We start from the raw sequence: 26,784 nt of genomic DNA on the forward strand, positions 1-26,784 counted from the left end.
GCCCCGGGGGCATTGCCAGGAGTGGCCCCAGAGGACAGGGCCTGTCCCCCAGGATTGCAGCCCATGACTCTGACGCCCCAGGGGATGAGGTGCTGGGTCAGGAGGACAGTGACCCCAGATGGACAGAGGAGAGCAACGGGGCTGGGCCGGGCGAGAGGCCAGGCCAGAGTCTGCGACACTGCCCGGTGCAGCCCTGGAACCCACGGCATCACCATTTTCCAGTCTCGAGCCACACAGGTGTCCCCCTCCAAACACCCCCCCCCCCCACACACACACAGGGGAGCAGGCGGCGCCCCCCAAGGTTCCGAACTTGAACCCACCAAGCCCGCTGTGAGCCCCCAGGGGGCAGCATTGCTGCGTTGAGAGACGGGAAGGGGTGGTCCGGATGGCCCAGCAGGACACTGCACCTCCCGCCTGCCCCTCTGAGGTCCCTGTGACTGACCCCTCCCCAGACGCCCCCAGCCTGCTCCCTGCTGGGTCTTAGCTGGACCACGGGCCCTCCCACCCCCCTGGACTGTCCTGCCCCACCGGCTGGCTGAGTCCTGTCCTCGGTCCTTCCTGCCCGGCTCCAGACACACTGTGGCCCCTGCCTGGGTGCGGGCTTCCCCCTGACCCGAGTCCCGCCAGGACCGAAGTGCTCTTCACCTGGGGGGCGGTTGGGGGTACTCTCGGGGGCTGCCCATTAAAGATTCCCAGTGGGGCCCGGCTCAAGGGGGTGGACAAGACAGTCTCCTGCCTGGGCTCCCGCGGGGCACGGCTGAGCAGCCGGGACTCGGCGCTGTGGGGACACCCAGTGGCAAGGGACTGGGGCTGGGTGGGGGCGGCGGGAGAGCCTTGGGGGACGCCCTGCCGTGGCCCCCGCCCGCTGCGGCCGCGCTCCGGGAAGTGCGGCCGCGGCTGGGCGCGGGTGCGAGGGGCGGGCGCCGCGTCAGCTGCAGCGGGGTCGCGCGGGGGCTCTGCATTCGGCTTCTGGTGTCCGAGGGAGCACGGCCGCCCCCTGCCCGGACGGCGTCGGAGTGAGAAGGCGTCCGGGCGGCCGGAGGAGGGGTCTCCGTCCCGCCCTCCCGCGGTGACAGCTCCCAGGGGGCGGGGTGGGGCGGGGTGGGGCGGGTGGGGCGGGGCGGCGGGTCTGGGCGCCAGCCCCGTGCCCGGCTCGCTCCCAGGGAGGCACGGCCCGACTGGCGCGCCCGGCGCGGCCCCCACACGCAGGAGGACGCGCCCCCCGAGCTCGGCGCGGCCGGGGTGGGCAGGGACCCTCCGGGTAGCTGGGCCGGTGTCCGCGGGGGCGCGGGTGCCTGCCCTGCCGCGCCTGGCCGCCCTCTGCGCCTCTGCCGCCCGCCGGCTCTGCGCGCGGGGCTGGGGGCGCGGCGCGGGGGGCGCGCGGGGTTCGGGGGGCGCACGGGGCGGGGCGCACGGGGCTTAGGGGGCGCGAGAGCCTTGGGGCGCGTACGGGGCGGGGCGCACGGGGTTCGGGGGCCCGCGGGGCTCGGGGGGCGCGCGGGGCTAGGGGGGCGTACGGGGCGGGGCGCACGGGGTGCGGGGGCGCGCGGGGTTCGGGGGGCGCGGGATCCGCGGCGCGGGGGGTGCACGGGGTTGGGGGACGCACGGGGTTGGGGGCGCGCGGAGCGGGGCGCACGGGGTTCGGGGCGCGCGGCGCGCGGGGCGCGGGGTGCGCACGGGGCAAGAGGGGCGCGGGTGGCGCACGGGTCTGGGGGGCGCGGCGGGCGCGGGGCAGCGGCAGGAGTGGGTCCCGCAACAGGTGAGGCGCTGGGGGACCCCGCGCCCCGCGCCATGGAGCTGGCGGCCGGCGGGAACCTGAGCGAGGCCAACGGCAGCGGCCCCGAGGGCCCCGCGCCCGAGCCCTGGGCGCTGACGGGCGTCGGCGTGGAGAACCTGGTGACGCTCGCGCTCTTCGGCCTCATCTTCGCGCTGGGCGTGCTGGGCAACAGCCTGGTCATCACGGTGCTGGCGCGCAGCGCGCCCGGGAAGCCGCGCAGCGTCACCAACGTCTTCATCCTCAACCTGAGCGTGGCCGACCTGGCCTACCTGCTCCTCTGCATCCCCTTCCAGGCCACCGTGTACGTGCTGCCCAGCTGGGTGCTGGGCGCCTTCGCCTGCAAGTTCACGCACTACTTCTTCACCGTGTCCATGCTGGTCAGCATCTTCACGCTGGCCGCCATGTCCGTGGACCGCTACGTGGCCATCGTGCACGCGCGCCGCTCCTCGTCCTTGCGCGTGTCCCGCAACGCGCTGCTCGGCGTGGGCTGCATCTGGGCGCTGTCCGTGGCCATGGCCTCGCCCGTGGCCTACCACCAGCGCCTCATCCAGAGCTCGGGCAACCACTCCTTCTGCTGGGAGCTCTGGCCCGAGCCCGGCCACAAGAAGGCCTACGTGCTGTGCACCTTCGTATTCGGGTACCTGCTGCCCCTCCTGCTCATCTGCTTCTGCTACGCCAAGGTAGGCCTGCGCTGGGAGCCCGCCTGCCCGCTCCCCCCACCCCCACCCAGCTCTCCCGCCAGCCCTGGCCTGGAGAACCGCTCCCCGCCCCCCCAGGCCCCAGGCAGGGCTTGCCAGGGATGTCCCCTGGGGCCAAGAGAAAGTCCAGCCCGCACAGACACACAGACTGGAGCTCTTCCGGGGGCCGCTGACCTGGGCCTGCAGCCCCCAGCGGTCACTCCCGCCTTGGCAGGGGACTGGCCTCTCGCCAGCCTCTCCTGGGGCGAGCAGGCAGGCACCGCCTTGGGGGACAGCAGGTGCTCCGGGAGGCAGGGGCAGTGTGGATGGTGCTTGACACACAGTGAGCTTCCAGCTGCCGGTGCTGCCCAGGGTCTTCCCTGAGTGCTGGCCGGGAGCCAGCATCCCGTGGAGACCCCCACCTGCTGGCCGGGAGCTGGGATCCCGCGGAGACCCCCACCTGCAAGGTGCAGACCTCTCTGGGGTCGGCATCAGCCCCGAGCACTCACAGGCGCCCTCCCCCCCCAACCCAGCTTTGAGGGTCAGGCAGTGACTGTGGGAGGAGCCTCTGGCTGCCCCGTCCCTGGTGGGGCGAGAAAAGGTGCTGAGGGTGATGGGGAGGCTGTGGGTGCTGCCCCGTGTCAGTGGTGCCACCAGGGACCGTCTCCAGGAGCAGCCCCACAGCGCCCCTCTCCTTCGCGTCTGCCTGTCCATCTGTCTGGCTGGGCAGGGCTGCCCTGCTGGGCCGTGGACAGGGATCGTTGCCCACACTCAACCCAGAGTGATTCCCCAGCACCGAGTGTTTTTTCCGGAAGCCCTGCTGGGGCGGCCGAGGGGGTGTGGTCTGAGGCGAGCCTGCATGGGGGCTCTGAAGGGCTCGCAGCCCAGAGGGCCCCGGGGGGTCTCCCGCCAGCATCACCTCAGGCACGAGCTTTCTGCCAGCTCAGGCCAGGGCTGGTGGCGGTGGCTCCGGGTCCCTGCCTCAGTCGGGCAGGGCGGAGGCTCCCAGTGCAAAGCAGGTGGATGGTTCTGGAAGGTCAAAGGCAGGATTCCGGGACCCACGAGCGTGGGCACTTGGGGAGGGTTTGGGGCCGTGCTCAGGAGACGAATAACAGATTTGACTTTTCATTCACAATTGCCTGGATTAGAACCAAAGCTTCTTTATATCCACGAGATCTTTGGGGGAAAGAACTTGGGATTTGGAAAACTTGCAGAAATCAATTAGAGTACATGGATAGCATCCTTGGAGAGTTTGTGAAGGTCAGGTATAAGCAGGTGTAAAATGCTTCTTTTGAAAAGGCTTGAATAAATCTACAATCGCTGAGACTGTTTTTATTTTTATTATTTTCTATGTGGCAGTAGGTTGCTTCTGAGGCTGGGAATTTCCTTTGAGTTTGGGCAGCGTTTATAGATCCATGGTGGGCATCTTGGTGGGTACCTCCTCTTCTCTGCACCTGTCACTGGGACACCCCAATGGGAACCGTCACCTAAATGGGTGTCACTCCACCATGTCCCACAGTCGGCGGGGAAGTCCCGGAGGACCAAGGCGCCTCCACTTTGCTTTTTGTCTTGAACCTCGTGAGAGGACGGCGTGTCCTGTCCTGCACACGTGCCCTTTCGGTGTCCAGAGCCCCCGGGAGCATGCGGCATGCGTGTCCAGGGCTCCGGAACTAATGAGCCACGGGGGGCTTGCTCGGGGACGCTCTGTTCTCTCTTGAAAGCAAGTCCTGCCTGGGACCCCACTGGGCTGGACACAAGGGGGGTTGGCCCGCAGGTCGGGGGAGAGCCAATGCCCACATGAGCTTGGCACATGGCGGGGTCCACCAGGCCCCCCCCTCAGTCCCAAGTGCCCACCAGGATGGTGATGGTGCCCCAGAAGCCTCAGAAGTGGGGTCACAGCTCTTGTGTACCCCCGTGCTGTTCTGCCGAGCAGCCTGCCCGGGGTCTCACACACCAGCTCCTCAGGGGTCCTGGGGCACCCCGGGGCATGCCTCAGGGCACGTGCAGAGCCCCGCCCCATGTGTGTTGGGTCTGACTACTATGTCAAAGCTGAAAGAAGGCCCCCCCCCCCAGGGCTGCGGCTCAGCAGGGGGTCACGGGGGAGCCTGATGTTGCGTCTCTGGTTTCCAGGTGCTGAATCATTTGCACAAGAAGCTGAAGAACATGTCCAAGAAGTCAGAAGCATCGAAGAGAAAGGTACAGTGGCCGGTCCGAGCACTCAGTGGGTGTTTCCTGTCTCTCCAGAGGACGTGTGGGGCTGTGTTCACACTTGCTGAGGGGGGCCAGCAGCTCCTGTCCTGGGTCACAGTGTGATCAGGGTAGTGGTCGTCCAGTGCTCAATGCTCTGGCTGCAGTGCTCGCCGGAGTGCCTCTCCCTGTGGTCATCGTGCTCTGGGCTATGTCCAGGCCTCACGCCCATGGGCAGCTGCTCACCCCTGGCCCAGCCCATCGTTGATGCGTCTTGTTTGCCTTGGCCTGCTGGTCTCCTGGCACCCAGCTGGATGGGCAGAACTGCAGAGTCTGGGCGTGGGCCCCGGGGGGTGGGTGCGGACAGAGCTGGGTCTCAGGTCTAGCGGGACGAGAGGGGACATTGTCCACGTACGCCATACCCAGCTCTCCTGGGACACTGCCCTGACCTCACCCAGCCCCGAGGGTCCCATGTCCTTGTGTCCACCTACATGTGCCCTGCCCTTGACCCTGGGGGCACAGCCCGGGGGCTCCGGCTCCCCCACCCGTGGGCCCTCCTGGGAACAGCTTCTCCAGAGGGCTGCAGCCCGGTGCCCCCTGGCCGGCCTTGTCCGGCTGCTGATGCCCACCTTGGTGGCCAGGCCCAGGGGAGCCAGGCGCCCGGCAGGGTCCTCGGAGTGGGCTCGTCCCGTGTCCCCAGCCGTGCTGGGCAGCAGGAGGGCCACAGAACCGCCCCCCGTGTTTTCTCACATTCCCCCCCCCCGGCAGTTTCCCTGCGAGCTCCCTCTCCCCGAGGGAGTCCCCATGGACGCGGCCTGACCTCTCTGCCCCCCCGGCCCCCACTGGCCCCAACGGGCCATGATGAGAGGCATGAGGGGCTTCCCCCAGGGCCCCGGCTGCCCGAGCTCGGATCCTTCTGTCTCCGCTGGGCCGCACCTAGTTGCTGTCACCCAGTCCCTGTGCCACGGGGAGGACAGCCGGGGCCCGGGCACTCAGGGGCAGGTGCCACAGCGAGGGCCCAGTGCCTGCGTCTCTGGGTGCACACCGGGCGGCAGAGAAGCTGGAAGGTCCCGGGAAAGTTTAAGACCAGTAGGGCCAGGAGCTGTGGTGGAGAGAAAGGTGGTGGCGGGCAATGCCCAAGGTTCCCTGGGGGGAAGTGCCCGAGTCTCCCTGGAGGGTGGGCAGTGCCCGGGGCTCCCTGGTGGGCAGTGCTCATTGAGGAGCCCTCCGTGCCCACTGCCACAGCGTGAGCTCAGCCAGCGCCTCCCAAGACCTGTTCTGCTTTGCTGCGTCCCCGTGAGTCCCCGCAGCCCCTTCTAGAACACGGTCATCGGCTGTGGTGCCCAGCTCGCCACGGGGCACCAACTGTGCCCGATTCCCTGAGCCCTGGGCTCAGCCCCACCAGCACAGCACCAACGTGGGTGTCTGTTTCGAGGCCCAGGTGTGGACCCACATGCGTGTTCCCATGTGTGTGTGCTCGTGCTTACAGGTGGCTTGCATGTAAGTAGGGACATGTGCTTGCATGTACACCGTATGTGTCCATATGAACTTGCATGTTTACAGGCGCCTGGGCCTATGAATATGGTTCTCTGTCCATGCATTGCACATGCATACGTGTGTTGTGGACGCATGTTCGTCTGATGTGTTTATGTGTAGATACATGTATCTTATGTGCCCACGTGTAGGTTTATAGTCACGTGTATCTATTACATATGCATGTGTTTAGAGGCACCTGTGTGGTGTGCATGTGCACACCTATGGACAAGCGTGTTTTCACGCGTGTGAATCATGCGTGCGCTTGTAAGGCTGTGCGTGTGTCCCTGAGCCGTGCACAGGCTGTTGCGTGCGTGTGGAGACCAGCCTCGCCAGAGGAGCGTGGGGAGAGTGAGGTGCGTCTCATCCATGCTGGAGCCCTTGACCCGGCCCGCCTCCGACAGATGTCCAGTCTCTGAGATACATTTAATTGCCTCTTTATTTGCACGGAACAAATGGTGTGTGGGTGGGGTGTGCCGTGGACTCAGCCGGCCAGGCTGTTGGCAGGGAGTGGGGGCTCGGGGCTCGGCACCGGGAGGGCCAGGTGCAGCCGGCCTGGGGGCGGGGGCCGGCATGCTGTGTGCTGTGTGTGTGGAGTGTGTGGTGTGCGCTCCCCTGCAGGGTGGGGCTGTCGCCACGGTGTTCTCCAGTGAGGTCTGTGGGTGTCCAGGCGGCCTGCCCGCGGCTCAGGCTCGTTCTCCGTGTCAGGCCAAGCTGAGACGGGGTGTCCCCGGGAGGCTTTGGCAGTGAGGAGCAGTGTGGTGGCTGCGTCCTGTTCCAGCCCCGGCCACTTGGCGTGGGGGGCAGCTGCCCTGCGAGTGGCAGAGGAGAGGGGACGGGGCGCTCTGCGCCTGGACCAGGTGACATCCCGTGGGAGGCTCCTAACCCCGTCAGCTCCCGGCTGCTTTGAACACCGGCTTTCTCTGCCTGCGGCCTGATGCGTCATTTGTACGATTTAGGGAATGGTTCCATCTTCCTGTCACTCCGTTTCTTCCCTGTGGAGTTCCATTAGTGAGAGTAAAATCCTTGGAAGGAGAGAGATGGATGCCTCCTGGAAGAGCACTGCCCAGGAGAGGGAAGGCGCGTTTCCAGTACTTCAACACGGGCACACAAGGCAGAGTTAGGGACCAGGGAGGAGTTAGGGACCCAGAGGGGAGGAGTGAGGGACCAGGGAGGGAGTTAGGGACCCAGAGGGGAGGAGTTAGGGACCAGGGAGGGAGTTAGGGACCCAGAGGGGAGGAGTTAGGACTTGGGGGAGGAGTTAGGGACGGGGGAGAGACTTGAGGCTCTGCTCCTTGTCCCAGCTGGGCCCTCATCTTTCCCAGAGACTTGGGTGCCTGGACCCTGGTGCACTTGTGGGGCTCCACTGTCCCCTGGATGGACGGGAAGGGGCAGTGGCCATTCTCCAGGGAGAGACAGTCCCTGGGCATCTCAGATGCGGGAGGGAAGGCATGTGGTCAGTGCTTCCAGGCCATCCTCGGAAGGCCGGCCGGCCTGCGGTGCCATCCAGAGGGTCGGAGGGCATCTGGGGGCCGTCTCGAAGGCACCGTGTTTCCGCGAAAGTGCAGAGTCCAGCGAGGGGAAGGGCCCTGGCCAGTGGTGAGCACCTGGGAGCTGCTTTTAGGGTTGAGAAGGGGCCAGCCTGGCCCTGACCCTCCTGACCACAGACCCACGGCACGCAGCCCTGCACCAAGGAAGAAGGGGAGGAGGTCGGGGAGGAGGAGGAGCAGAAGAAAGAGAAGGAGAGCGAGGAGGGGCAGGAGGAACAGGAACAGGAGCAGGCTGTGTGTGTGTGTGCCGTGTGTACCGTGTGTGTGTGCCGTGTGTATACTGTGTGTACCATGCATACCGTATGTGTGCTGCGTGTACTGTGTATGTGCTATATGTGCTGTGTGTGCTGTGTGTACCATGTGTGTATGCTGTGTGTGCTGTGTGTACGGTGTACTGTGTGTGTACTGTGTGTGTACCATGTTCTGTGTGTGTTGAGTGTGATGTGTGTTTGCTCTGTGTACTCTATACACTGTATCTGCTGTGTACGGTGCGTGTTGTGTGTATGGTGTATGTGTTGTGTGCTATGTTTGCTGTGTGTTCTGTGTGTGCCTATGTGCTGCGCTTGTCTGTGCTATGTTGTATGTGTTTTGTGTCTGCTGTTTGTGTGTGCAGGTGGATGTGTGCGGGTACAGTGTGTGCTGTATGTCATGTGTGTGCTGTGTTGTATGTTTTGTGTCACGTGTGTGCTGTGTATCCTGTGTGCTGTGGGCCCAGGAGGATCTGAGCCTCACAGAGTGGCTGGATGCTGAGGAGCAGCAGGGCGTGGTGAGGAATGGACAGTGCTGGGCAGTAGCTTCTCAGAGTCCCGACCGTGGGCCCAGTGTGTGCGCGTGGTTCTTGCAAACAGCCTCCAGGACCCGGAGGCATGACAGGTCCCGCGTCCACTGTTAGTGCAGAGACGGGAGCATGTCCACGCATCAACGTGGGTCAGAGAAATCGTCTGCACCTGGGACTGGCCCTCTGGCCGCCCAGCCCCGCAGTGGACAGAGGGTGTGGGCAGCTGAGTCACAGATGTGCTGAGTCACGGGGACGTCTGAGTCATGCGGATCCCATCCAGCCGCCCGCCACTGTGAAGGTCGTGGTCTGCTCGGGTGGTCAGCCCCTGCAGCCCGAGCGATGGGGACCAGAGCCCCCGGGCGGCCAGTCCCCGGCCGTGCTTACACTAGCCTGTCCGTGCGTCCTGGACCCCGGGCAGAGGATGCTCTGCCCATGAGGGTCTCCTGCCCTGCTGGGGTCCTTGGGGTCATGCTGGTGGGAACAGAGATGGGGTGTCTGGGGCACAGGCTCAAGTCGGTCCCGGGACGCTGCTGTGGGAGCGGTGGCTGGTCCCCCAGGTCCCCGAGCCCCTTCCCGGCATCCGGGCCCTGAGCTGGGGGCCGCGTGCCCGTCCCCTCCCCCTGCACACACTGGCACCCTCGGGGCCTGTTTGGGTGCGTGGATGTGCTCTGCTGCACCCAACCCAGACGTGTCCCTTCCAGGGGAGAGCCCCCAGGGTTGGCCTGTGGCAGCGGGACGGGCACTGGGAACTGCCCTGTGGGCCTTAATGACCGCGTCCCTGTAGCTGGCGCCCTTGAACAAACACTGAACTCGGGGGCATCTAGGATAGGCAGCACCAGAGCCCGGTGGTCCCGCGGGGCCCTGGCACCAGGCTCTGTGGGGTGGGGTGGGGCAGTCATGTGCTGTGACAGTGCCCTGGAGCTGTGTGCTGGCCACGGGGCCTCCTGTCCATTCGGAGCCTCCGAATGTCTCTGGCTCGGGAGAGCAGCAGCACCCAAAGCGGCCAGAGTGACCCCCGGGAAGTGGGCATGGCACATGCAGGGCCTCTGCCTGTGGGCTCAGGCGGCGGGGAGGGAAGGGGCGCCCGGCTCAGCTCAGTGACCACCAGTGCTGTCCCACCCTCACTGCCCATCAGCGTCCATCTCTGCCCATCAACATCCATCAGTGTCCAACCTGCCCACCTGTGTCCATCATTGCCCGTCACTATCATTGTCCACCACTGTCCATCTCTGCCCATCTCTGTCCCTCTCTGTCCATCACTGTCCCTCTCTGTCCATCACTGTCCATCACTGTCCACCTCTGCCCATCACTGCCTATCTCTGTCCATCTCTGTCCATCCATGTCCATCTCTATCAATGTCATCTCTATCCATCTCTGTCCATCACTGTCCATCTCTTCCATCACTGTCCATCACTGTCCTCCATCTCTTCCATCACTGTCCATCACTGTCCATCACTGTCCTCCATCTCTTCCATCACTGTCCATCACTGTCCATCTCTGCCCATCAAAGTCCATCTCTGCATGTCACTGTGCAGGGTCTTCAGCCTGACTCTTCAGGAGAGAGCAGAGAAGGGCCCACTGGATGTCCAGGAGTGGGCACAAAATAGCTGACAAATCCCCTCGTCTGTCCCTGCATTCCCTGTCTCTGGTTTCCGTGACCCACGTCCCCTCCCCCGTCCCCACCCCGTGTCCCCATGTCCCCTTCCCCGTGTCCTGCCACGTCCCGGCACTGACAGCACGTCCTCCCCGCAGACGGCGCAGACGGTCCTGGCCGTGGTGGTGGTTTTCGGGATCTCCTGGCTGCCCCACCACGTCATCCACCTCTGGGCAGAGTTCGGGTCCTTCCCGCTGAACACGGCGTCCTTCGTCTTCCGGGTCATCGCCCACTGCCTGGTGTACAGCAACTCCTCCGTGAACCCCATCATCTACGCCTTCCTCTCCGAGAACTTCCGCAAGGCCTACCGGCAGGTGTTCCAGTGCCGCCTGGGCCAGCCGCCGGCCGATGGGGCCAAGGAGGGCCGCAGCCGCGCGGACACACCCCCGTCCACCAACTGCACGCACGTGTGAGGCCCCGAGGCCCTGCGGCCACCGTGCCGCGCGCCCCCCAGCCCCCCCAGGACTCCACTGTTCCCCAACTGCCCCGAGTCGGAAAAGAAGCCAGCGTCCGGCTCACTGGCTGGACGCCCACGGCCTGGAGGGCTCATGGCCGCCGTGACCCCGCACCCAGGACCCCTGCCCGCCCCCTACGGGAAGTGAACTGCCACAGGGTGGGGTTGTCCTGCACCTTGAAGCACGAGCGGGACACACGGAGCCATTCTGAATTCCGGGGACGAGACCAACAGGGCTTGTTCTAACACCGTCACGCGTCCCCCCGGCGTGGCTGGCCATTGGCCAGGGCGCTCCGCAGGGCACAGGGCTCACAGCTGCCTGGCAGCTCTGGCAGGCGGAGGTTGGGCAAGGCTCCAGGGGGCTTGTGCAGGAGCGGCGCCCAGAGCCCTCCCGTGCTACAGGCGGCAGCTCTGGTGGTGGGGACCGGAGTGGACAGTGTCCACCGTTGGGGAAGCGGCCAAGTCTGGGGTGGCCCTGGTGGGGGGCACACACACCTGAGCTCTGAGCTGTGCCGGGTGTGGAGGCCCCGAAACAGTTCAGACGTGCCAGAGGATGAGGTGCAGAAAGCCAGTCCCACGGGCTCCGAGGGTCACTCTGGGTCATCACGTGGGGTCACGGAGGGCAGTGGACTGGCAGACGTGGGGTCCACAGGTGTCTCCTGGCCCTGGAAGTCGTGGTGGGGTCCTCCAGGGCTTTCTGTGGGTTCGTCCCACGTTTTCTTCCCGCTTGAAATATTCATTTGTGATAAGATCATCCTGATTTGTAGTTTTCGTGGCGTGTAAAACACCACCTATATGTTTCACGACAGTTTCACAGTCATGGATGTCTACAATGAGAAACTGGGGAAAGATGAAATTATCCCACAGGGGGAAGGTGGTCTCCAGACTGCAGAATTTCTATGTTCTTTAGGAGGATGCAAAAGTGAGAATTTTTTTCCCCCTAAAACGGGGTTTTGAGGCGGGAGTAAGCATGTGAGCATTGATTGAGCACAGGTGCAGGGAGACCGAAAACAAAACCACAGAAATCTGGGTGTAGGATACGCCTTTCAGAAAGGACTGCATGGGGGAAATCCCGTTTTTGATCGAAAGGACGCGGCGAGGTCTTGGCACGCTGGCTTGAAGCTTTTGACTGGTCTCACTCTCGGTGTCCCTGGCCCCGGTGCGAGGAAGCGCAAGGCTGTGGACTCACGTCCATGTCCGCTGTGGTAGGAAGTGTGGAGGGCGTGTGCGACCCCAGCTCGGCCCCTCCGGCACTGGCCACCCTGCCCTCTGCACACTCAGGCCCTGCGCTGTGGGGGTTGGTGGGGGCCGGGCCCACCCCAGAATGGGCCCCTGTGGGCTCAGCTGCCCCAAGCGACCCTGCAGGGCTGCCCTGGGCGAAGGGCCCACGGTCCCGTCTCCTGTGCAGTCACAACACGTTAGGTGAGACGCGTGGCCACTGCTCTTGGGAGAAGCTGGCACCGCCTCTGCCCGATTCTGGGGTCTGCAGGGGCTACGGGCCTGGATGACGGGTTGGCCCTACAGGACCCGGGGCTTCCACCGGCTGTACCCTGCCGGCTCCACGCTGTTCTCCCCAGCTGCTGACGGCTGCGGCGCTGGCTGGACGGCCACTGGGCGTTGCTGGCCAGAGACAGCCTCTCCCCCCATGAGGCGCCCAGGCACCCCTCCCCCAGTGGCCAGAGAGAGGCAGAGCCACGTGTGCTGGTCCGGGCTGTGTGGACATGACCTTTCCCGGGCCCAGGGGAACCACTGCTTCCCCTGCGGTGTGGTTGCCGGGCCATGGCGGCTGGCCGGTGCTCGGACCCTGGGCTCTCACCCAGGGGGACGCTCCGGGGTCTTTCAGGGCCCAGCGCTGGCTTAGGCTCCCTCACTCCGTGCGTCTCAGCAAGCCGGCCCGCCTGCTGCCCTCCGTGAGCCCCCACCGGGTCTCCACCTACACTCTCATGCCTGGGCTCAGCCGTGGTTCAGTCCCCACGCGGCCCAGCCGTCCTCATCCAGGCCGAGAGTCGGCGGACGGTGTCCAGCTCCCACGTAGACCCTCCGTCCTCTGCCCACTGCGCTGAGGGCCCAGCCCTGAGCCTGATGCAGGGCCCCATATCCCCGGGCCTGTGGCCACTGCATCACAGGCGCACACAGGCCAGTCCAAGCCGGGGCTTCGTGAGCACAGCTGCATGGGGCCGCCGCGTGCAGAGGGCCGCCCTGGCGGTGTGAGCTGGGACGTCTCCGTGTGCTGGCGGCTGCAGGGGACGAGCCGTTTCCTCCCGCAGCGTCAGACAAAATCGTTTGGTGGCAGCGAGTGCCTTCGTGTCTGTTGGCAGCCCCAGTCCCCCCCCCCCCATCTCTGGTCTTTAAAATGGCCACGTATGAAGCCAGGAGCGGGGTCCCGGGGGCGACTGACCTGTGTTTCCTGTCCTAAGAGGTAAACACCGTCACTGTGGTTCAGGGGCTCCCAGGAGCACCAGCCGGGAGCACGGCCACCGGGGGCGAGAGGCCCGCTGAAGTTCCATGACACACCCCAGCGGTGCCCATGGTGCCCCGGCCACCTTCCTGCCCCGCATGCCGGCGCTTCTCTCCTGTTTCTCCAAGGCCGGGCACCTGCAGTTCCTATGAGCATCACGTTCCTTCAGCATGAGTATTCGCACTCCCCCATCCGTGGTGGCAGGACGGAGCTGCCTCCCACAGCCCGCCTGTCCCCGTGAAGTCCACCCGCCTGTCCCCGTGAAGTCCACCCGCCTGTCCCCGTGAAGTCCACCCACCTGTCCCCGTGAAGTCCACCCGCCTGTCCCTGTGAAGTCCACCTGCCTGTGACTGGGACCAATTTTCTTGCATTGAAAATAAACATTGTCGCCTTGAGTGTTTTTCTTACACGTGTGCTATTTTCCAGCAGAGGGAAATCGCAGGGTCCGGCATCATTTCCGAGGGATGCGCGACGCGGAGGTGGGACTGCAGCCGGTTTGCCCCTTACTGCGGCACCTGGGAACAGTGTCAGTTAGGGGATGGCCGACAGCTCCACCCCAGAGCTCTCCTCTGCCCCGCACTGGCCTCTCCCCTCCCCTCACCTCTTCCTTCCCTTGAACAGAACAGGTGTCTCTTGTTTTCATAAAACGGACACGAGAGCACCACAGGGCTCGGTGTGAAGCGCAGCCCACGCGATTGTCCCCCAGAAGCTGCCGCCTGTGGCTCTTCTCTGAGGGAGGGGGCTGAGCGAACCCGGGGGGAGGGCGCTGGGACAGTTCCCTCTCCCGTGACTGTGGACAGTGACAGACGAGGGATGGGTCTGTGGAGGGAGAAGAGACCGTTTGACCGTGTTGCCAGACCGCGAGTGTCATTCGTGAAGAAACTCCCGCTGAGTCACACCGGCAGAGGGTTAACGTGGAGCAGAGACTTGCAGGCGAGGAGCCTCTTAGCTCGTGGCCCGGATCTGGGAGGCGGAAGGGCCTGTCCCTGGGGGCTCAACTGGCCGTGCTGCTGCCCTGAGCGTGGGGGTCACCAGGCTGAGAGGGCGCTTGGGAGGTGGTACACTGAGGGCCGAGAAACCGTGGGAACCAGACGGACGGGGAGGCCCCGGGGAGGAGGGAGGGGACTTGCACAGAGGGCCCTGCATGGCTGCTGACATGTCCAGAGCAGCACCCTTGACTCAGTGACAAGCCACACCCCACCAGGAGGCCAGCCAGAGAAGGACGGAAGGTTCCAGAAGGCCAGCCAGAGAAGGACGGAAGGTTCCAGAAGGCCAGCTATAGAAGGACAGAAGGTTCCAGGAGGCCAGCCAGAGAAGGACGGAAGGTTCCAGGAGGCCAGCCAGAGAAGGATGGAAGGTTCCAGAAGGCCAGCTATAGAAGGACAGAAGGTTCCAGGAGGCCAGCCAGAGAAGGACGGAAGGTTCCAGAAGGCCAGCCAGAGAAGGACGGAAGGTTCCAGAAGGCCAGCTATAGAAGGACAGAAGGTTCCAGGAGGCCAGCCAGAGAAGGATGGAAGGTTCCAGGAGGCCAGCCAGAGAAAGACAAAAGGTTCCAGAAGGCCAACTATAGAAGGACAGAAGGTTCCAGAAGTCCAGCAGAGAAGAACGGAAGGTTCCAGAAGGCCAGCTATAGAAGCACAGAAGGTTCCAGAAGTCCAGCAGAGAAGGACGGAAGGTTCCAGAAGGCCAGCTATAGAAGGACAGAAGGTTTCTGGAGGCCAGCCAGAGAAGGATGGAAGGTTCCAGAAGGTCAGCTAGAGAAAGATGGAAGGTTCTGGATGGTGCCATGTCCACTGCTGTCCAAGCCCTGCATTGTGGCCTCCACCAGTCTTGCTCCAAGGTCCCTCCCCATGGCCAGGAGCTGCCACCCATGATGGACAGTGCCCAGCCCTCTCCCCCAGTCACCTGTGCCCATGCCCCTCCCTGCGGTCATTCAGGTCCGCTGCCCATCACCTTTCCCAGGGGAGAGTTGCTCGGTGCTGTCCCTGCATGGTGTTGAACCCTTCCCTTGCCTCACCTGGAGAGTCACCTTCCCGCCTGTCCCCAGGAGACAGACCTGGGTCACACCTCTGGGTCTGGGTGAGCATATGTTGACCATTTGGGTGAAATTATTAAAACAAAATCTGCATGGCTGGAGGATGGCGAGTGGACACCAGGGCAGGAGCCACTACCTCAGATGCAGATATTCTGTCGGCTACAGCACTCAAGCGACCAGCCGCCAAGCCAGGAGAGGAAACTGAGAAGAAAACAAGAAGGAAAGAAAACTCTACGAAAGTGTCCTTGTTCTGAGTCACCGCCCGCGGTGACCTGGGTCCCCTGGGGCATTCAGGGCCAATGACTGTCCTCCTCGGCTGATGGATGAAGGAAAGGGGACCACAGGCGGGTAACTGGTGGTTGGTAGTCGGTGGCCCTTTATTCAAAACCCCTCAGCATTGCTATAGAGTTCGCGAAGGGTTCGGGGTAGCAGTTGCACAGAGCTGTGCTTGGACCCTTTACCTAAACGGCGAGCAGAGGTAAAGCCCCTCCTGCCGGGGAAGCTCTTCCAGGATAGAATCTTATCTGGGAGCTCCAGAACTCTGATTCCTACTAGGAGACCCCCCCGAGGGTGGAATTCCAGCTAAGGGCACGTTGCTTTCTCCTGTCCTTTGCTGGCAATCCATGTCAGCAATCACATTAATTTACTTCTTAACAACATTTCTAGTCATTTTGTCTGAGCACAGTGAGAGATATGGGCTTTTTTTTTTTTAACCTATGCCCCAGATTGGGTTCAAAGGGTGGGTTTTCCTGGGGCCATCCTCTAGGTCCCAGACCACAGTCCCCTGGCCAGGTTAGTCTTTCCTAACCCCAGCAGGGTCCTTGTTCAGTTGCTTCTTTTTGGGTCATGCAGAGTTTGTTCCATAAACATGCACTTGACTTGTTATACGTTGTACGGGGCTTAGCCTGTTCCTTTTGAAGCCAGGGTAACTTCGTCTTGCCCTGGGTTTATCCAATCTCTCGGCATGCTCCACCTTTCGGGGTGTTAAGGACTAAGTTCAATCTCAGGGCAACTGAGGCTTAAGTCAAGTAAATATGATGGATGCCCAAGAGTAAATATTATTCGGGACAATTAACTCTTGTGTTACAAAAACATAGCGTCCACTGTCTTCCTCTGTTTATGCAAAAAGGGCAATTCTCTAAAATAAATCATGCAAGGGACATAAAGGAAAGAGGAAAGCAGTATTTCACTTGCATATGTTAAGCCGGACTCAGGATAGAAGTAAGAGTCCACTCTCTGGTGCAAAAGCAAGGAACTTTCTTGCTAGCTCGAGCGAGGGTCTGCGTCTCGCTCATCCCACGCAGCGGAGTTTGGACAAGGACCCCGACTCTGATTCTTGCAGCATTTTATGCCAAAGGGTTAAACAAGCTTCCCATGCTTCGTGGTTCAGGACGGTTTATATAATGTTTTATTTTTAGCATTGGCCCAACTGATTCGGTGCTTGTTGATTGGTTGAGCCTTCCTGCCTGGTCCTGGGACCTTCCAAGGGGGTCTGGTTGGCAAGTCTCCTATTGTTCCATTTCGGGGAAGTGGAAACCTCACTCAGTTCAACTCAGTCTCAGAAACTGAGCCCGCGGCCTAGCTGGATTGTCTTACTTCTGCCGCCGGTCATGGCGCTGCCATTGCTTACGCGTGACTCGTTTCTTCATTCTTCTTCCGTGCCTTCGAGAGGAATCCTACTCTTGCATGCTTAACTGTTCTAGGGTCCACGGCTTCCTGGCCAATCCAGTGTGTTGGTGCCTTAAGACCACAAGCTGCCCTGGATTTATTATTCTGCCCTTAACAAAAACCGCTGGCTTGTTCAGGACGCAGGGGCCAGGGTCAGGAGCAAAAGCCGGAGCACTCGGGGTCCCAGGTGGGATGGGATCAGGGTGACTCGTTGACTTCCCAGCTCCTCTTTTCTAACAACATACCTGTAGCACAATCTTTGCCGTTAAACGCAATTTGGAGGACTGGAATCGGCAAAGTGGGAAAGAGACCACCAAGGGGTTACGTGCCAGCAAGCCAGGCATTGTCGGGTGCCCAGTATAGGTGCTCTTCTAGCTGACCTGTGGTGTGCTCGCTGGGAGGCCACTCTACAGTTGTTACAATAGGCTCGGTAGGTCCCCGAACAAACACACGTCCCAGTGTGGGTCATAACTAGCACAGATCAAGGTGAATTCTACCTGGCTCGGTATCAGAAAGTGCCTAGTGCCAACACTGGGGCGTATAAGGAGCTCACTCTGCAGCTGTCACTAAGAGCATGCAGAAACAGAATAACCCATGCCCGTGGTTCCTTTAAGTCACTTTCTTCAGTCTTACCTTGAGGGAGTCATCTTCCCTTGTCTGGACACACCACTGGTCGGTGGCGTCTGTCTCCCAGCAGAGGGGCGGCTTTTATGTGTGAAGCATGGACCCAGATTTTGATTCCGTCCATCTTCGGAGCAGTTGGTATGGTCAGGATCACGGTATAAGGACCTCTCCACCGAGGTTCGAGGGTGGCAGTCTTATGTCACCTGACCCAGACCGGATCGCCCAATGCGTACGGACGAGGAGTTTCTAGTTCCTCTTCACTCTGGCTGTGTGCTCCAAGTCCCACATGGAGCCAGGCCTTGGTACCTGCAGGGCCAGTGATGACTGGAGAAGAGAGAGACCAGCCGTTCTGGCCTGCACTTCCTTTTCCAACGCTAAGTTGGAGTAGTGGCAGTCAAGCCAAAAGAATTCCAAAAGGAACAGAGTTCCTCCATGAAGGGGGCTCGTGCTCACAACAGGGCAATTGGAAGGGATTTTGGGGGGAAGGGGGATTTCCTTAATCTATCTATCTACATCGTAAGGGACTAGAGATTTCACTACCTAAATCTTTAAAGGGAGGATGGTCGAAGTTCCGTCTTCTGGAGCTGCTTCCTGCTGACACAGGGGCGCTGACCCTGCCTGCATGCAAGCTACTTTCCTTCCTTCTTACTGCCCTGTTCAATCTTTTCAATAACATTTCACTGTATTAGCCCAGGGGTCAGCAATTTTCAACTTCCCTTTGGAAATCTCGCTCCAATGCCCGTTCTTCCTCTTGTGTAGAGTGTTCTGGCTTAGAGGAAATATTCTCCAAATGGGGTATTAATCCTATGATGGAACAAGAATTAAAAGCTGTTAAAAAAATCTCTGTTCTCTCCCAATGACTCTATGTATTCATGGAACTAAGAATGAATATTTAGGACTGGGTTGGTTTGCCCACTCTCAGTACTTGAGCCAACCGACAGGCTGGGGGAAAGCAGTTGATCCTGCACTTTGAGCTGAGTTCCCCCTCCGGTAAATATCTGGCTTCCACTGTCCTGGTCAGACTAGTGACAGCATGTTCTGGACTACCTAAGGGGGTTACCTTTTAAGTCAAGATTCAAATACACTTATTTAATCACTTTTGGAGAACTAGAATCTGATTCTTATAAAAAGCAAGTTACAGAAACCTGGTTTTCTCTCCTTCATTTAAAATTTGCCAGATGGCTTAACAAACCTGGCTTGTTCTTTTGCACAAACACAGCAAGACTGGCTCCATTCGGGGTACCCCGTTATTTACTGAGAAGTCCTGGGGGTTGGTCAAAGACAGAGCAGGAGACGTGTTAATAACAGCATTTAATGTTTTACCTCACTCGGCCAGAAGATGTGAAGATCAGGTCCTACGACGAACTAGAAGTAGAGCCTTCAGGTTGATCTGGATGTGGCCTCTGGCCTCTCACTCTCCGTAGGAGTGTCCTGGCAGTCAGGAGTCCATCACATCTCTTCTTCAGGGCGGGGAGAAATCTCGACCTCCTGCTTTTGGACCTTGAGGGCAGGGTCCGGGCTGAGTCAGCGTTGCAGACTTCAAGCTTCCTCATTTTCCACGGCCCAGACGGTCTCCAGCCCTTCCTTGAGCCGGCCTGCCTTTAGGGTCTCGCTGAGGTTTGTAGGGTACTTGAAACAGCAACTGTTAAGTATTGGCTCCTGTCATTTAGACCAATCCCCTGACTCTCTCCCTGGAAGAGGGCTTTTGGGGTCCTGTAGCTGGTTTTCCTGTCTGCACCAGGGATAGGGTCTATCCTCGCAGAGAGGAAAGGCTTTTGTCTGGGTTTATGCAAACGAACATAGTGCCATGAAGCATTGGACAAAAGAGAGAAAAGCAAATACTTCACCTTACTCACAATGAGATGTACTCATTTACTGTGGATCCCAGTCAAAAGAAGCATAAAGTTCCGTAGAGATAGAATACGCAGTTTAACAACATCATGCCTGACTCATTTAGTTCCATGTTGAAAACCTTGGTTTCCAATTGTCTAAGAGCACTGTAACCGAAGTCTGGATACTAGAACAATTCTGCAGGCAGTTTAAAGAGTTTCTTGTAACAAGAGTCTGATCACAGTTTCTTTCTTAAAACACAACCTCTACACGTTTCTTCACATGCTCGGCCTTCTACACATCCCTCTATGTTCATTCTGTCCTGTTCCTCACTTTATTCCTTCCCTTTTCCCACTAGTGAAATCTCCATCCATCGTCCTTTTTACTTAAAATACACACTTGTATTCCTTCCTTACAGTCATACCTCACAGGTTTTAACCTCCTTATTTACGGAACTTAAGGTAGCTTGATCTACTGAGAAATTCGGAAAGAAGTTGCTAATCATTGTCTCACTTTACAATGCTCACAATTAAAGACCTTACAACATAGATATACTTGGCACTAGTTCACTTTACATCAGAAGCTTTATCTCTAGAATCCCAATTTCTAGGGAAACTGGTATAAAAGAATTAAAGCACTCACAGAATGGGATCGTTATTTTTCATTTGGGCATTGCCCGCAGTTGCCGGGCGGCTCAGGGCCTGCGCCCCACTCATGCACTTCCCCATTCTCAGAAAATACTAAAGCCAAAGGGGCTGCTCATAACTGCTTGAATTTTAAAATCACCCCCCCCTTTTTTTTCAGTAAAAGAAAGCTGGTTTGGGCCTGCAGCAGGAAAATCCAATATCTTTAACTTTCATCAAGACACAATTCTGTGTTTTTGATGGCTCCTAAAATTTAGGTTACCAACAAGCTCAGAAATCAAATAAAATACTGGTAGGGTAAAAAAATTTTGCAACCAATCTTATAACTCTATAAACTCATTTTTTAACCCATTACTCTTTAAACTTGTTTTCATGTACCACAATAATTTCAACTCACATTCTAATAACCCAGTGCAAATACACACAAATATATACATTAACATACCAGCATAAGAAAACTATTAAACCATCAATTTTTATGTAACACAGGAAACCTTCTTTGGCTTAATTTTTTTTTATTAGTGAAACACCATGAGGTACAGTTGTAGATTTACAATTTTTTGTGCTTGGGTTTCGATTATACAATGATCAGATACCCATCCCTCCACCAGTGCCCATTTTCCACCACCATGGATAATATCCCCCCACCCCCATACCCCCATCCCCCCCTGCCTCTGTGGCAGGGCAATCCCCTGTGTTCTCTCTCTCCTTTTGGGTGTTGTGGTCTGCAAAAGAGGCATTGAGTGGCAAACATGTTCAGTCCATAGTCTACTTTCGACATGCATCTCCCCTCCTGGGAGGATCCTCCAAATACCCTTTATTTGGTGCTCCCTTCTCTATCTGAACTGCCCTTTCCTCTAGGATACCCGGCTGGCCTCTAAGTTATGGAGTAATCCTCTTGGTGCTGATCTCAGCTATTCTTGGGTATTAATCTCATACTTTGTTACTTTATATCCCCCAGATGAATGTAATCTTTCTATGTCTATCCCTCTCTTTCTGACTCATTTCGCTTAGCATGATACTTTCCATATTGTACCACTTGTATGTAAATTTCATGACTTCATCTTTTCTAACAGCTACATAGTACTCCATTGTGTAGATGTACCAACGTTTCTTTAACCAGTCATCTGTTCTTGGGCATTCAGGTTTCTTTCAGTTTCTGGCTGTTGTAAAGAGTGCTGCAATGAACAAACAAGTGCAGATGTCACTTCGACTATACATTTTTGCCTCTCTGGGATATATTCCCAGGAGTGGTATTGCTGGGTCAAAAGGGAGCTCAATTTCTAATTTTTTGAGAATCGTCCATACTGTTTTCCAGAAGGGCTGAACCAGTCGACATTCCCACCAACAGTGAAGGAGTGTCCCTTTCTCGCCACATCCACGCCAGCATCGGTTGCTTTTGCTCTTTTGAATGTGGGCCAGTCTCTGAGGTGTGAGATGGTATCTCATTGTGGTTTCGATCTGCATCTCCCTGATGATTAATGATGTAGAGCATTTTCTCATGTGCTTTTTTGCCATTCGGATTTCTTCTTTGAGAAAGTTTCTGTTCATTTCATTGCCCCATTTTTGGATGGGGTTGGATGTTTTCTTCTTGTGGAGTTTAACCAGTATTTTGTATATCCTGGATATCAACCCCTTGTCAGATGTGTATTCGGTGAATATCCTTTCCCATTCTGTAGACTGTCTTTGTATTTTGGTCACTGTTTCTTTGGAGGTGCAGAAGCTTCTTAGTTTAAGATAGTCCCATTTATCTATCTCTGTTTTCACTTGCTTGGCCAGTGGCGTGGCATCTTTGAAGACACCATTAGCTTCAATGTCATGGAGGGTTTTGCCAACTTTATCTTCAATGTATCTTATGGTTTCTGGTCTGATGTTGAGGTCTTTAGTCCATTTTGATCTTACTTTTGTACATGGTGTTAGGCAGAGTTCTGAGCCTATTTTTTTGCATGTAGCCGTCCAGTGATGCCAACACAATTTATTAAAGAGGCTTTCCTTACTCCACTTCACATTACTTGCACCTTTATCAAAGATTATATGATCATATGATTGAGGGGAGATGACAGTGTATTCAACCCTGTTCCATTGGTCTGCAGTTCTGCCTTTGTTCCAGTACCATGCTGTTTTAATTATTACTGCTTTGTAGTACAGTTTGAAGTTCGGGAGGTTGATTCCTCCCATTTTCTTTTTCCCAAGAATTGCTTTAGCTATTCGTGGGGGCTTATTGTTCCATATAAATTTCAGGAGTGTTTGCTCCATTTCTTTGAAGAATGTCATGGGTATCCTTATAGGGATTGCATTGAATTTATACAATGCTTTTGGTAGTATTGCCATTTTGACAATGTTAAGTCTCCCGACCCATGAGCAGGGGATATCTTTCCATTTCCTCATGTCCTCTTTTATTTCCTGAAGTAGCGTTTTGTAGTTTTCTTTGTACAGGTCCTTTACTTCCTTAGTTAAGCTGATTCCTAGGTACTTGATTTTCTGGGGCACAATTGTGAACGGGATTGTTTTTTTCATGTTGCTTTCTTCTCTCTCACTGTTTGCGTATAGGAAAGCCATGGACTTTGGGGTATTGATTTTATAACCTGCAACTTTACTATACGAGTCTATTGTTTCTAGGAGTTTTTTGGTGAAGGTTATTGGGTTCTCTAAGTAGAGTATCATATCATCTGCGAATAGTGAGAGCTTGATTTCTTCCTTTCCTACCTGAATGCCCTTAATAACTTTTTCTTGCCTAATCGCTATTGCAAGTACTTCCAGTACTATATTGAACAGCAGTGGAGAGAGTGGGCATCCTTGTCTCATCCCTGATCTTAGAGGGAAGGCTCTCAGTTTTTCCCCATTGAGGATGATGCTTGCTGTAGGCTTGTGGTAGATGGCTTTAATTATGTTGAGGAAGGTCCCTTCTATACCCATTTTGGCTAGGGTTTTCATCATAAAGGGGTGCTGGATCTTGTCAAATGCTTTCTCTGCATCTATTGATATAATCATATGCTTTTTATCTTTTCTTTTGTTGATATGATGGATTATGTTGATTGATTTCCGAATGTTAAACCATCCTTGCATCCCTGGGATGAATCCTACTTGGTCATGGTGTATGATCTTTTTGATGAGTAGTTGGATTCTATTTGCTAGTAGTTTGTTGAGGATCTTTGCATCTGTGTTCATCAGAGATATCAGTCTGTAATTCTCTTTCTTTGTGGTATCTCTGTCTGCTTTTGGTATCAGTGTGATATTTGCTTCATAGAAACTGTTCGGAAGTGTTTTTGATATTTCAATTTCATGGAAAAGCTTAAAGAGCATTGGGAGTGAGTCCTCTTTAAAGATTGGGAAGAATTCACTAGTGAATCCATCCGGGCCAGGACTTTTGTGCTTGGGGAGACTTTTTATTACCATTTCAATTTCCTTGATGGTGATAGGTCTGTTCAGGTATTCCAGGTCTTCTTGGTTCAGCCTTGGGAGTCTATAGGAGTCTAGGAATTTATCCATTTCCTCGAGGTTTTGATGTTCCATGGCATAAAGCTTCTCAAAGTACTCCCTGAGGATCTTCTGAATTTCTGTAGTTTCTGTTGTAATGACCCCCTTTTCATTTCTGATTCGGTTTATTAGGGTTTTCTCTCTCCCTTTCTTTGTGAGTTTTGCTAGCTTTGGCTTAATTTTTAAAAAGTTCTTAATTATCTCAAATCTTCAAGTTTTTACACCAGAACCTTTAACAATTTCACACAAAAAACATGCTTTCAGATACAGAAAGAGGCCATGGGTACTCACCAAACTTTTAAATAGCAGGATAAGAAAACCCTTGAACTGTCAATGTTTATGAAAATGTGAGAAAACTTTGTTTTGATTGGCTTCTATACCTCTGTTATTAAACTAAATGGCCTAATTTTATCTCAGCACTGTTTCACAAAGCTCTTGTTTTTAACCAGGCCCGGGGTCCTCAACCAGTTTCTGCCAGACCAGAGTGTAAGGGGTCTGGTCTGGGTGTCCTCACGGTCCTGGAAAGAAAACTTCAACTTTTCAGAATGGTCCCCAGATCTGAAGTCCCTTAGGCTGGTCAGCCAATGCTGAAGACTGGCCATTTGGATGTACAGAGGGTGAGGAACTTCCTTCTCAATTCAACTGAGAAGCTATGTGCCTCCTCTCGGACCTCCTAAAAATGACTCGCCATTAAGGTCACAGGAGTAATCTGAGCTTGGTCCATGGTGACCAGGTGGCCTGAACGGGCCAAATACAAATACAAACACAGAAGACAGGGCAAAAGCACAGACAAGAATATGAACAGGAGTAGACAAACAGGTGACAGCTGTACCCACCTGGGATTCCACGTTGGGGACTTTCTGGAGGTGGAGGGATGTCTCTGCACCCCTCTTGGACCGGCAACCCTCTGGTGCATCCGCCTAGGTCTCCTGCCAGTCACAGGTTATGGGCCCTTCCTAAAAACACCGCTGGTTTTTACCAGACACTACACAGAGTTTCTGAAGCAAAATTCCATTCAGAGAGTTTTGTTTCTCCAATCCCGGACGAGCCCCCAAAATGTTAAACCTTGCTTGGGATAGAAGTAAGAGTCCACTCTGTGATGAAAAAGCAAGGAATTTTTTTTTTTAAATTTATAAACTTATTTTTGAATCACCATGAGAGAAGTTACAAAGCTTTCGGGTCTAACTCTTGGTCATACAATGAAACACCCAAACCTTCACCAGTGCCCATTCTCTACCCCCAAAACCCCAGTATACCCCCAACCCACACCCTCCCCCTACCTGTGGGGCAGATGATTTCCACATTATGCTCTCTCTACTTTGATTACATTCAATAATTTGACACCAGTCCCACCATTGTTATTTGGAGCTTTCCCCCTGTCTAAACACAAAAAGACAGCAGTGGTCTCTCTCCCATCACCTGCATTCGGTAGTCTCAAGCCGTTTCCCCACTCCGGGGAGGTCGATGGCAAATGGGCAGGTGAAGGAAGGAAACGAGGGCCAGGCAGGTTGGTCTTAGTTGCAGTTTATTCCAATCCTCTCTCCATTCACTCCTATCTCTCCTCTGCCTCCCTCAGCCCCCTCTTAAGTCTCATTATATCCCATAATAAAATTTATGTCATGGAGGGCTAGGTTCTCTCAGACTTATCACCTCCAGGTTCTCTCAAGCATGTGTTCCTCAGGTTCTCTCAAACCTGTCTCCCAGATTCTCTCAGACCATCCCCCTGTTCCCTCATGCCTGTATTCCCCAGGTTCTCTCTGGCCTGTCACCCCATAGAGAGCCCCTAAATCTCCTTATAGATCATGGTACCTCTAAAGGGTGCGATACAGTGATGTCATCAAAAGGAGTTACAGAAAGAACTTTGAGGCAGCTAAACACACATTGTTTCTTCGCATCTGCAGGCCAGTAATTTTGGCCTCAGGAAAGAAGATACAAACCCAAAACTGAAACCTTTCTTGGGCTACAAGCACTTGGATTTGCGTCCCAAAGACTGGTCTGCTAGAGCTTGGAATCTGCATCCCAAAGATCAGGCCTGGCTAGCACCTGAGATCTGGACATCTAAGACCAGCTAGGTTTCTGTGAGAAAAGGAAAGCTGCCTCTTACAATATACTAAAATTATTTACTGAAGGCAGTTTGAAGGGGAGAAATGTTCAGCCTCATCCAAACTAGTCAGGACACATGGGAAAGCAGCTTCTAGGACAGATTCTCATTTAGCAGATCAACGCACCCTAGAACAGAATCTCCTGGGTGTGTTTCTCCTCTCCTTGTCCAACAAACATATAAGCAGACATAATAGAAATCATTTTGTATGGACACAGTAAAAAGTACTTTAAGTTTATAGAATTGCTCTCCTAGGGCCATCTCAATCTCAGACTACGGTGCTCAGGCCAGATAGTCTTTCTTATCTCAAGCAGGGTCCTAGTCTCATCGTTACTTTTGGATCGTGACAGCATTTGTCTATGATCAAACTCCTAACTTATAGTTAAGAATTGTGGCACTTTGGCCTGGCCCATTTCGCTGCCAGGGTAGCACATAGCTTACCTGCTTGCCCTGGTTCCATCCAGTCCCTCGTCGGGACCCTGCTTTTGGGGGTGCTAGGAAGTGAGGGCAACTGAGGCTTAATTTGAGAAAGCAGATGCCCGGGAGTGAATTGTGCCCACGTGATCTTGGAATTCTGACATTTTAATAATTAAGTCTGGAGAGATTTCTGCCAAAAGCCGCTGGGTTCTGAGATTCATTTGTGTGTCTCTGGGGTCATGACCATTAAGGAGCTTAGGAAGCAGGCGGCAGGGCCGTCCGTAGGCGGCATCTCCGCAAAAGCAAGGAATTTTATTGTCAGTTTGAGCTAGGGTCCAAGTCTCGCCCAATGCAGTGGAGCCTTGACAAGGACCCTGACTCTAATTCTTGTAGCACTTTATCCTCAAGGGTTACATAAGCTTCCCATTCTTTGCAGTTAACCATGGTTGCTATAAAGGTCTATTTTAGCATTCGGTGCTTGCTGATCGGTTGAGCCTTCTTGCTGAACCCTGCGACCTACCAACAGGGTCTGGTTGGTGAGTTTCATGTTGTTCCGTTTTGGGGAAACGGAAACTGAGCTTAGTTTCAGGGACTGAACCTGCGGCCTAGATGGATCGTCATCACTTTTGCCGCCTGCCATGGCGCTGCCGTTGCTGATGGTGTGGCCCGTTTCTTCACATACACAAAATCCAGAGTCCTCAGAAGATTTAGCTTCACAAGTCACTGCGTCTGATCTGGAGATATTTGTGGTTAACGGGTAGGGGAAGAAGAGCACAAAGGAGAGGTTAAAGATAAACACAGAGGATTGGGAGTGCCTGATGGAATTGGGTGTGCCTCAGGAGCACTGTGGTGGGAGTAACTCAATTAACCTAAGCTCCCTGCAGGAGGAACAAGAACAACCCAATGCTAAACCTGAACTG

At 56.0% G+C, this 26,784-nt stretch overlaps 1 protein-coding gene across 1 annotated transcript; it reads left to right on the top strand.

Moving 5' to 3' along the window:
• Window positions 1–1,738: 1,738 nt before the first annotated feature.
• Window positions 1,739–10,583, top strand: GALR1 (galanin receptor 1). Its single transcript, XM_056131490.1, has 3 exons — window positions 1,739–2,457; window positions 4,585–4,650; window positions 10,255–10,583. Exons 1-3 carry the CDS (start codon window positions 1,792–1,794, stop codon window positions 10,567–10,569), a joined length of 1,047 nt encoding a protein of 348 aa, XP_055987465.1. The 5' UTR covers window positions 1,739–1,791; the 3' UTR covers window positions 10,570–10,583.
• The last annotated feature ends 16,201 nt before the right edge of the window (window positions 10,584–26,784 follow it).

This window comes from Sorex fumeus, unplaced genomic scaffold (genome assembly GCF_029834395.1).
Source record: "Sorex fumeus unplaced genomic scaffold, SorFum_2.1 ptg000092l, whole genome shotgun sequence".
Taxonomy (NCBI): domain Eukaryota; kingdom Metazoa; phylum Chordata; class Mammalia; order Eulipotyphla; family Soricidae; genus Sorex; species Sorex fumeus.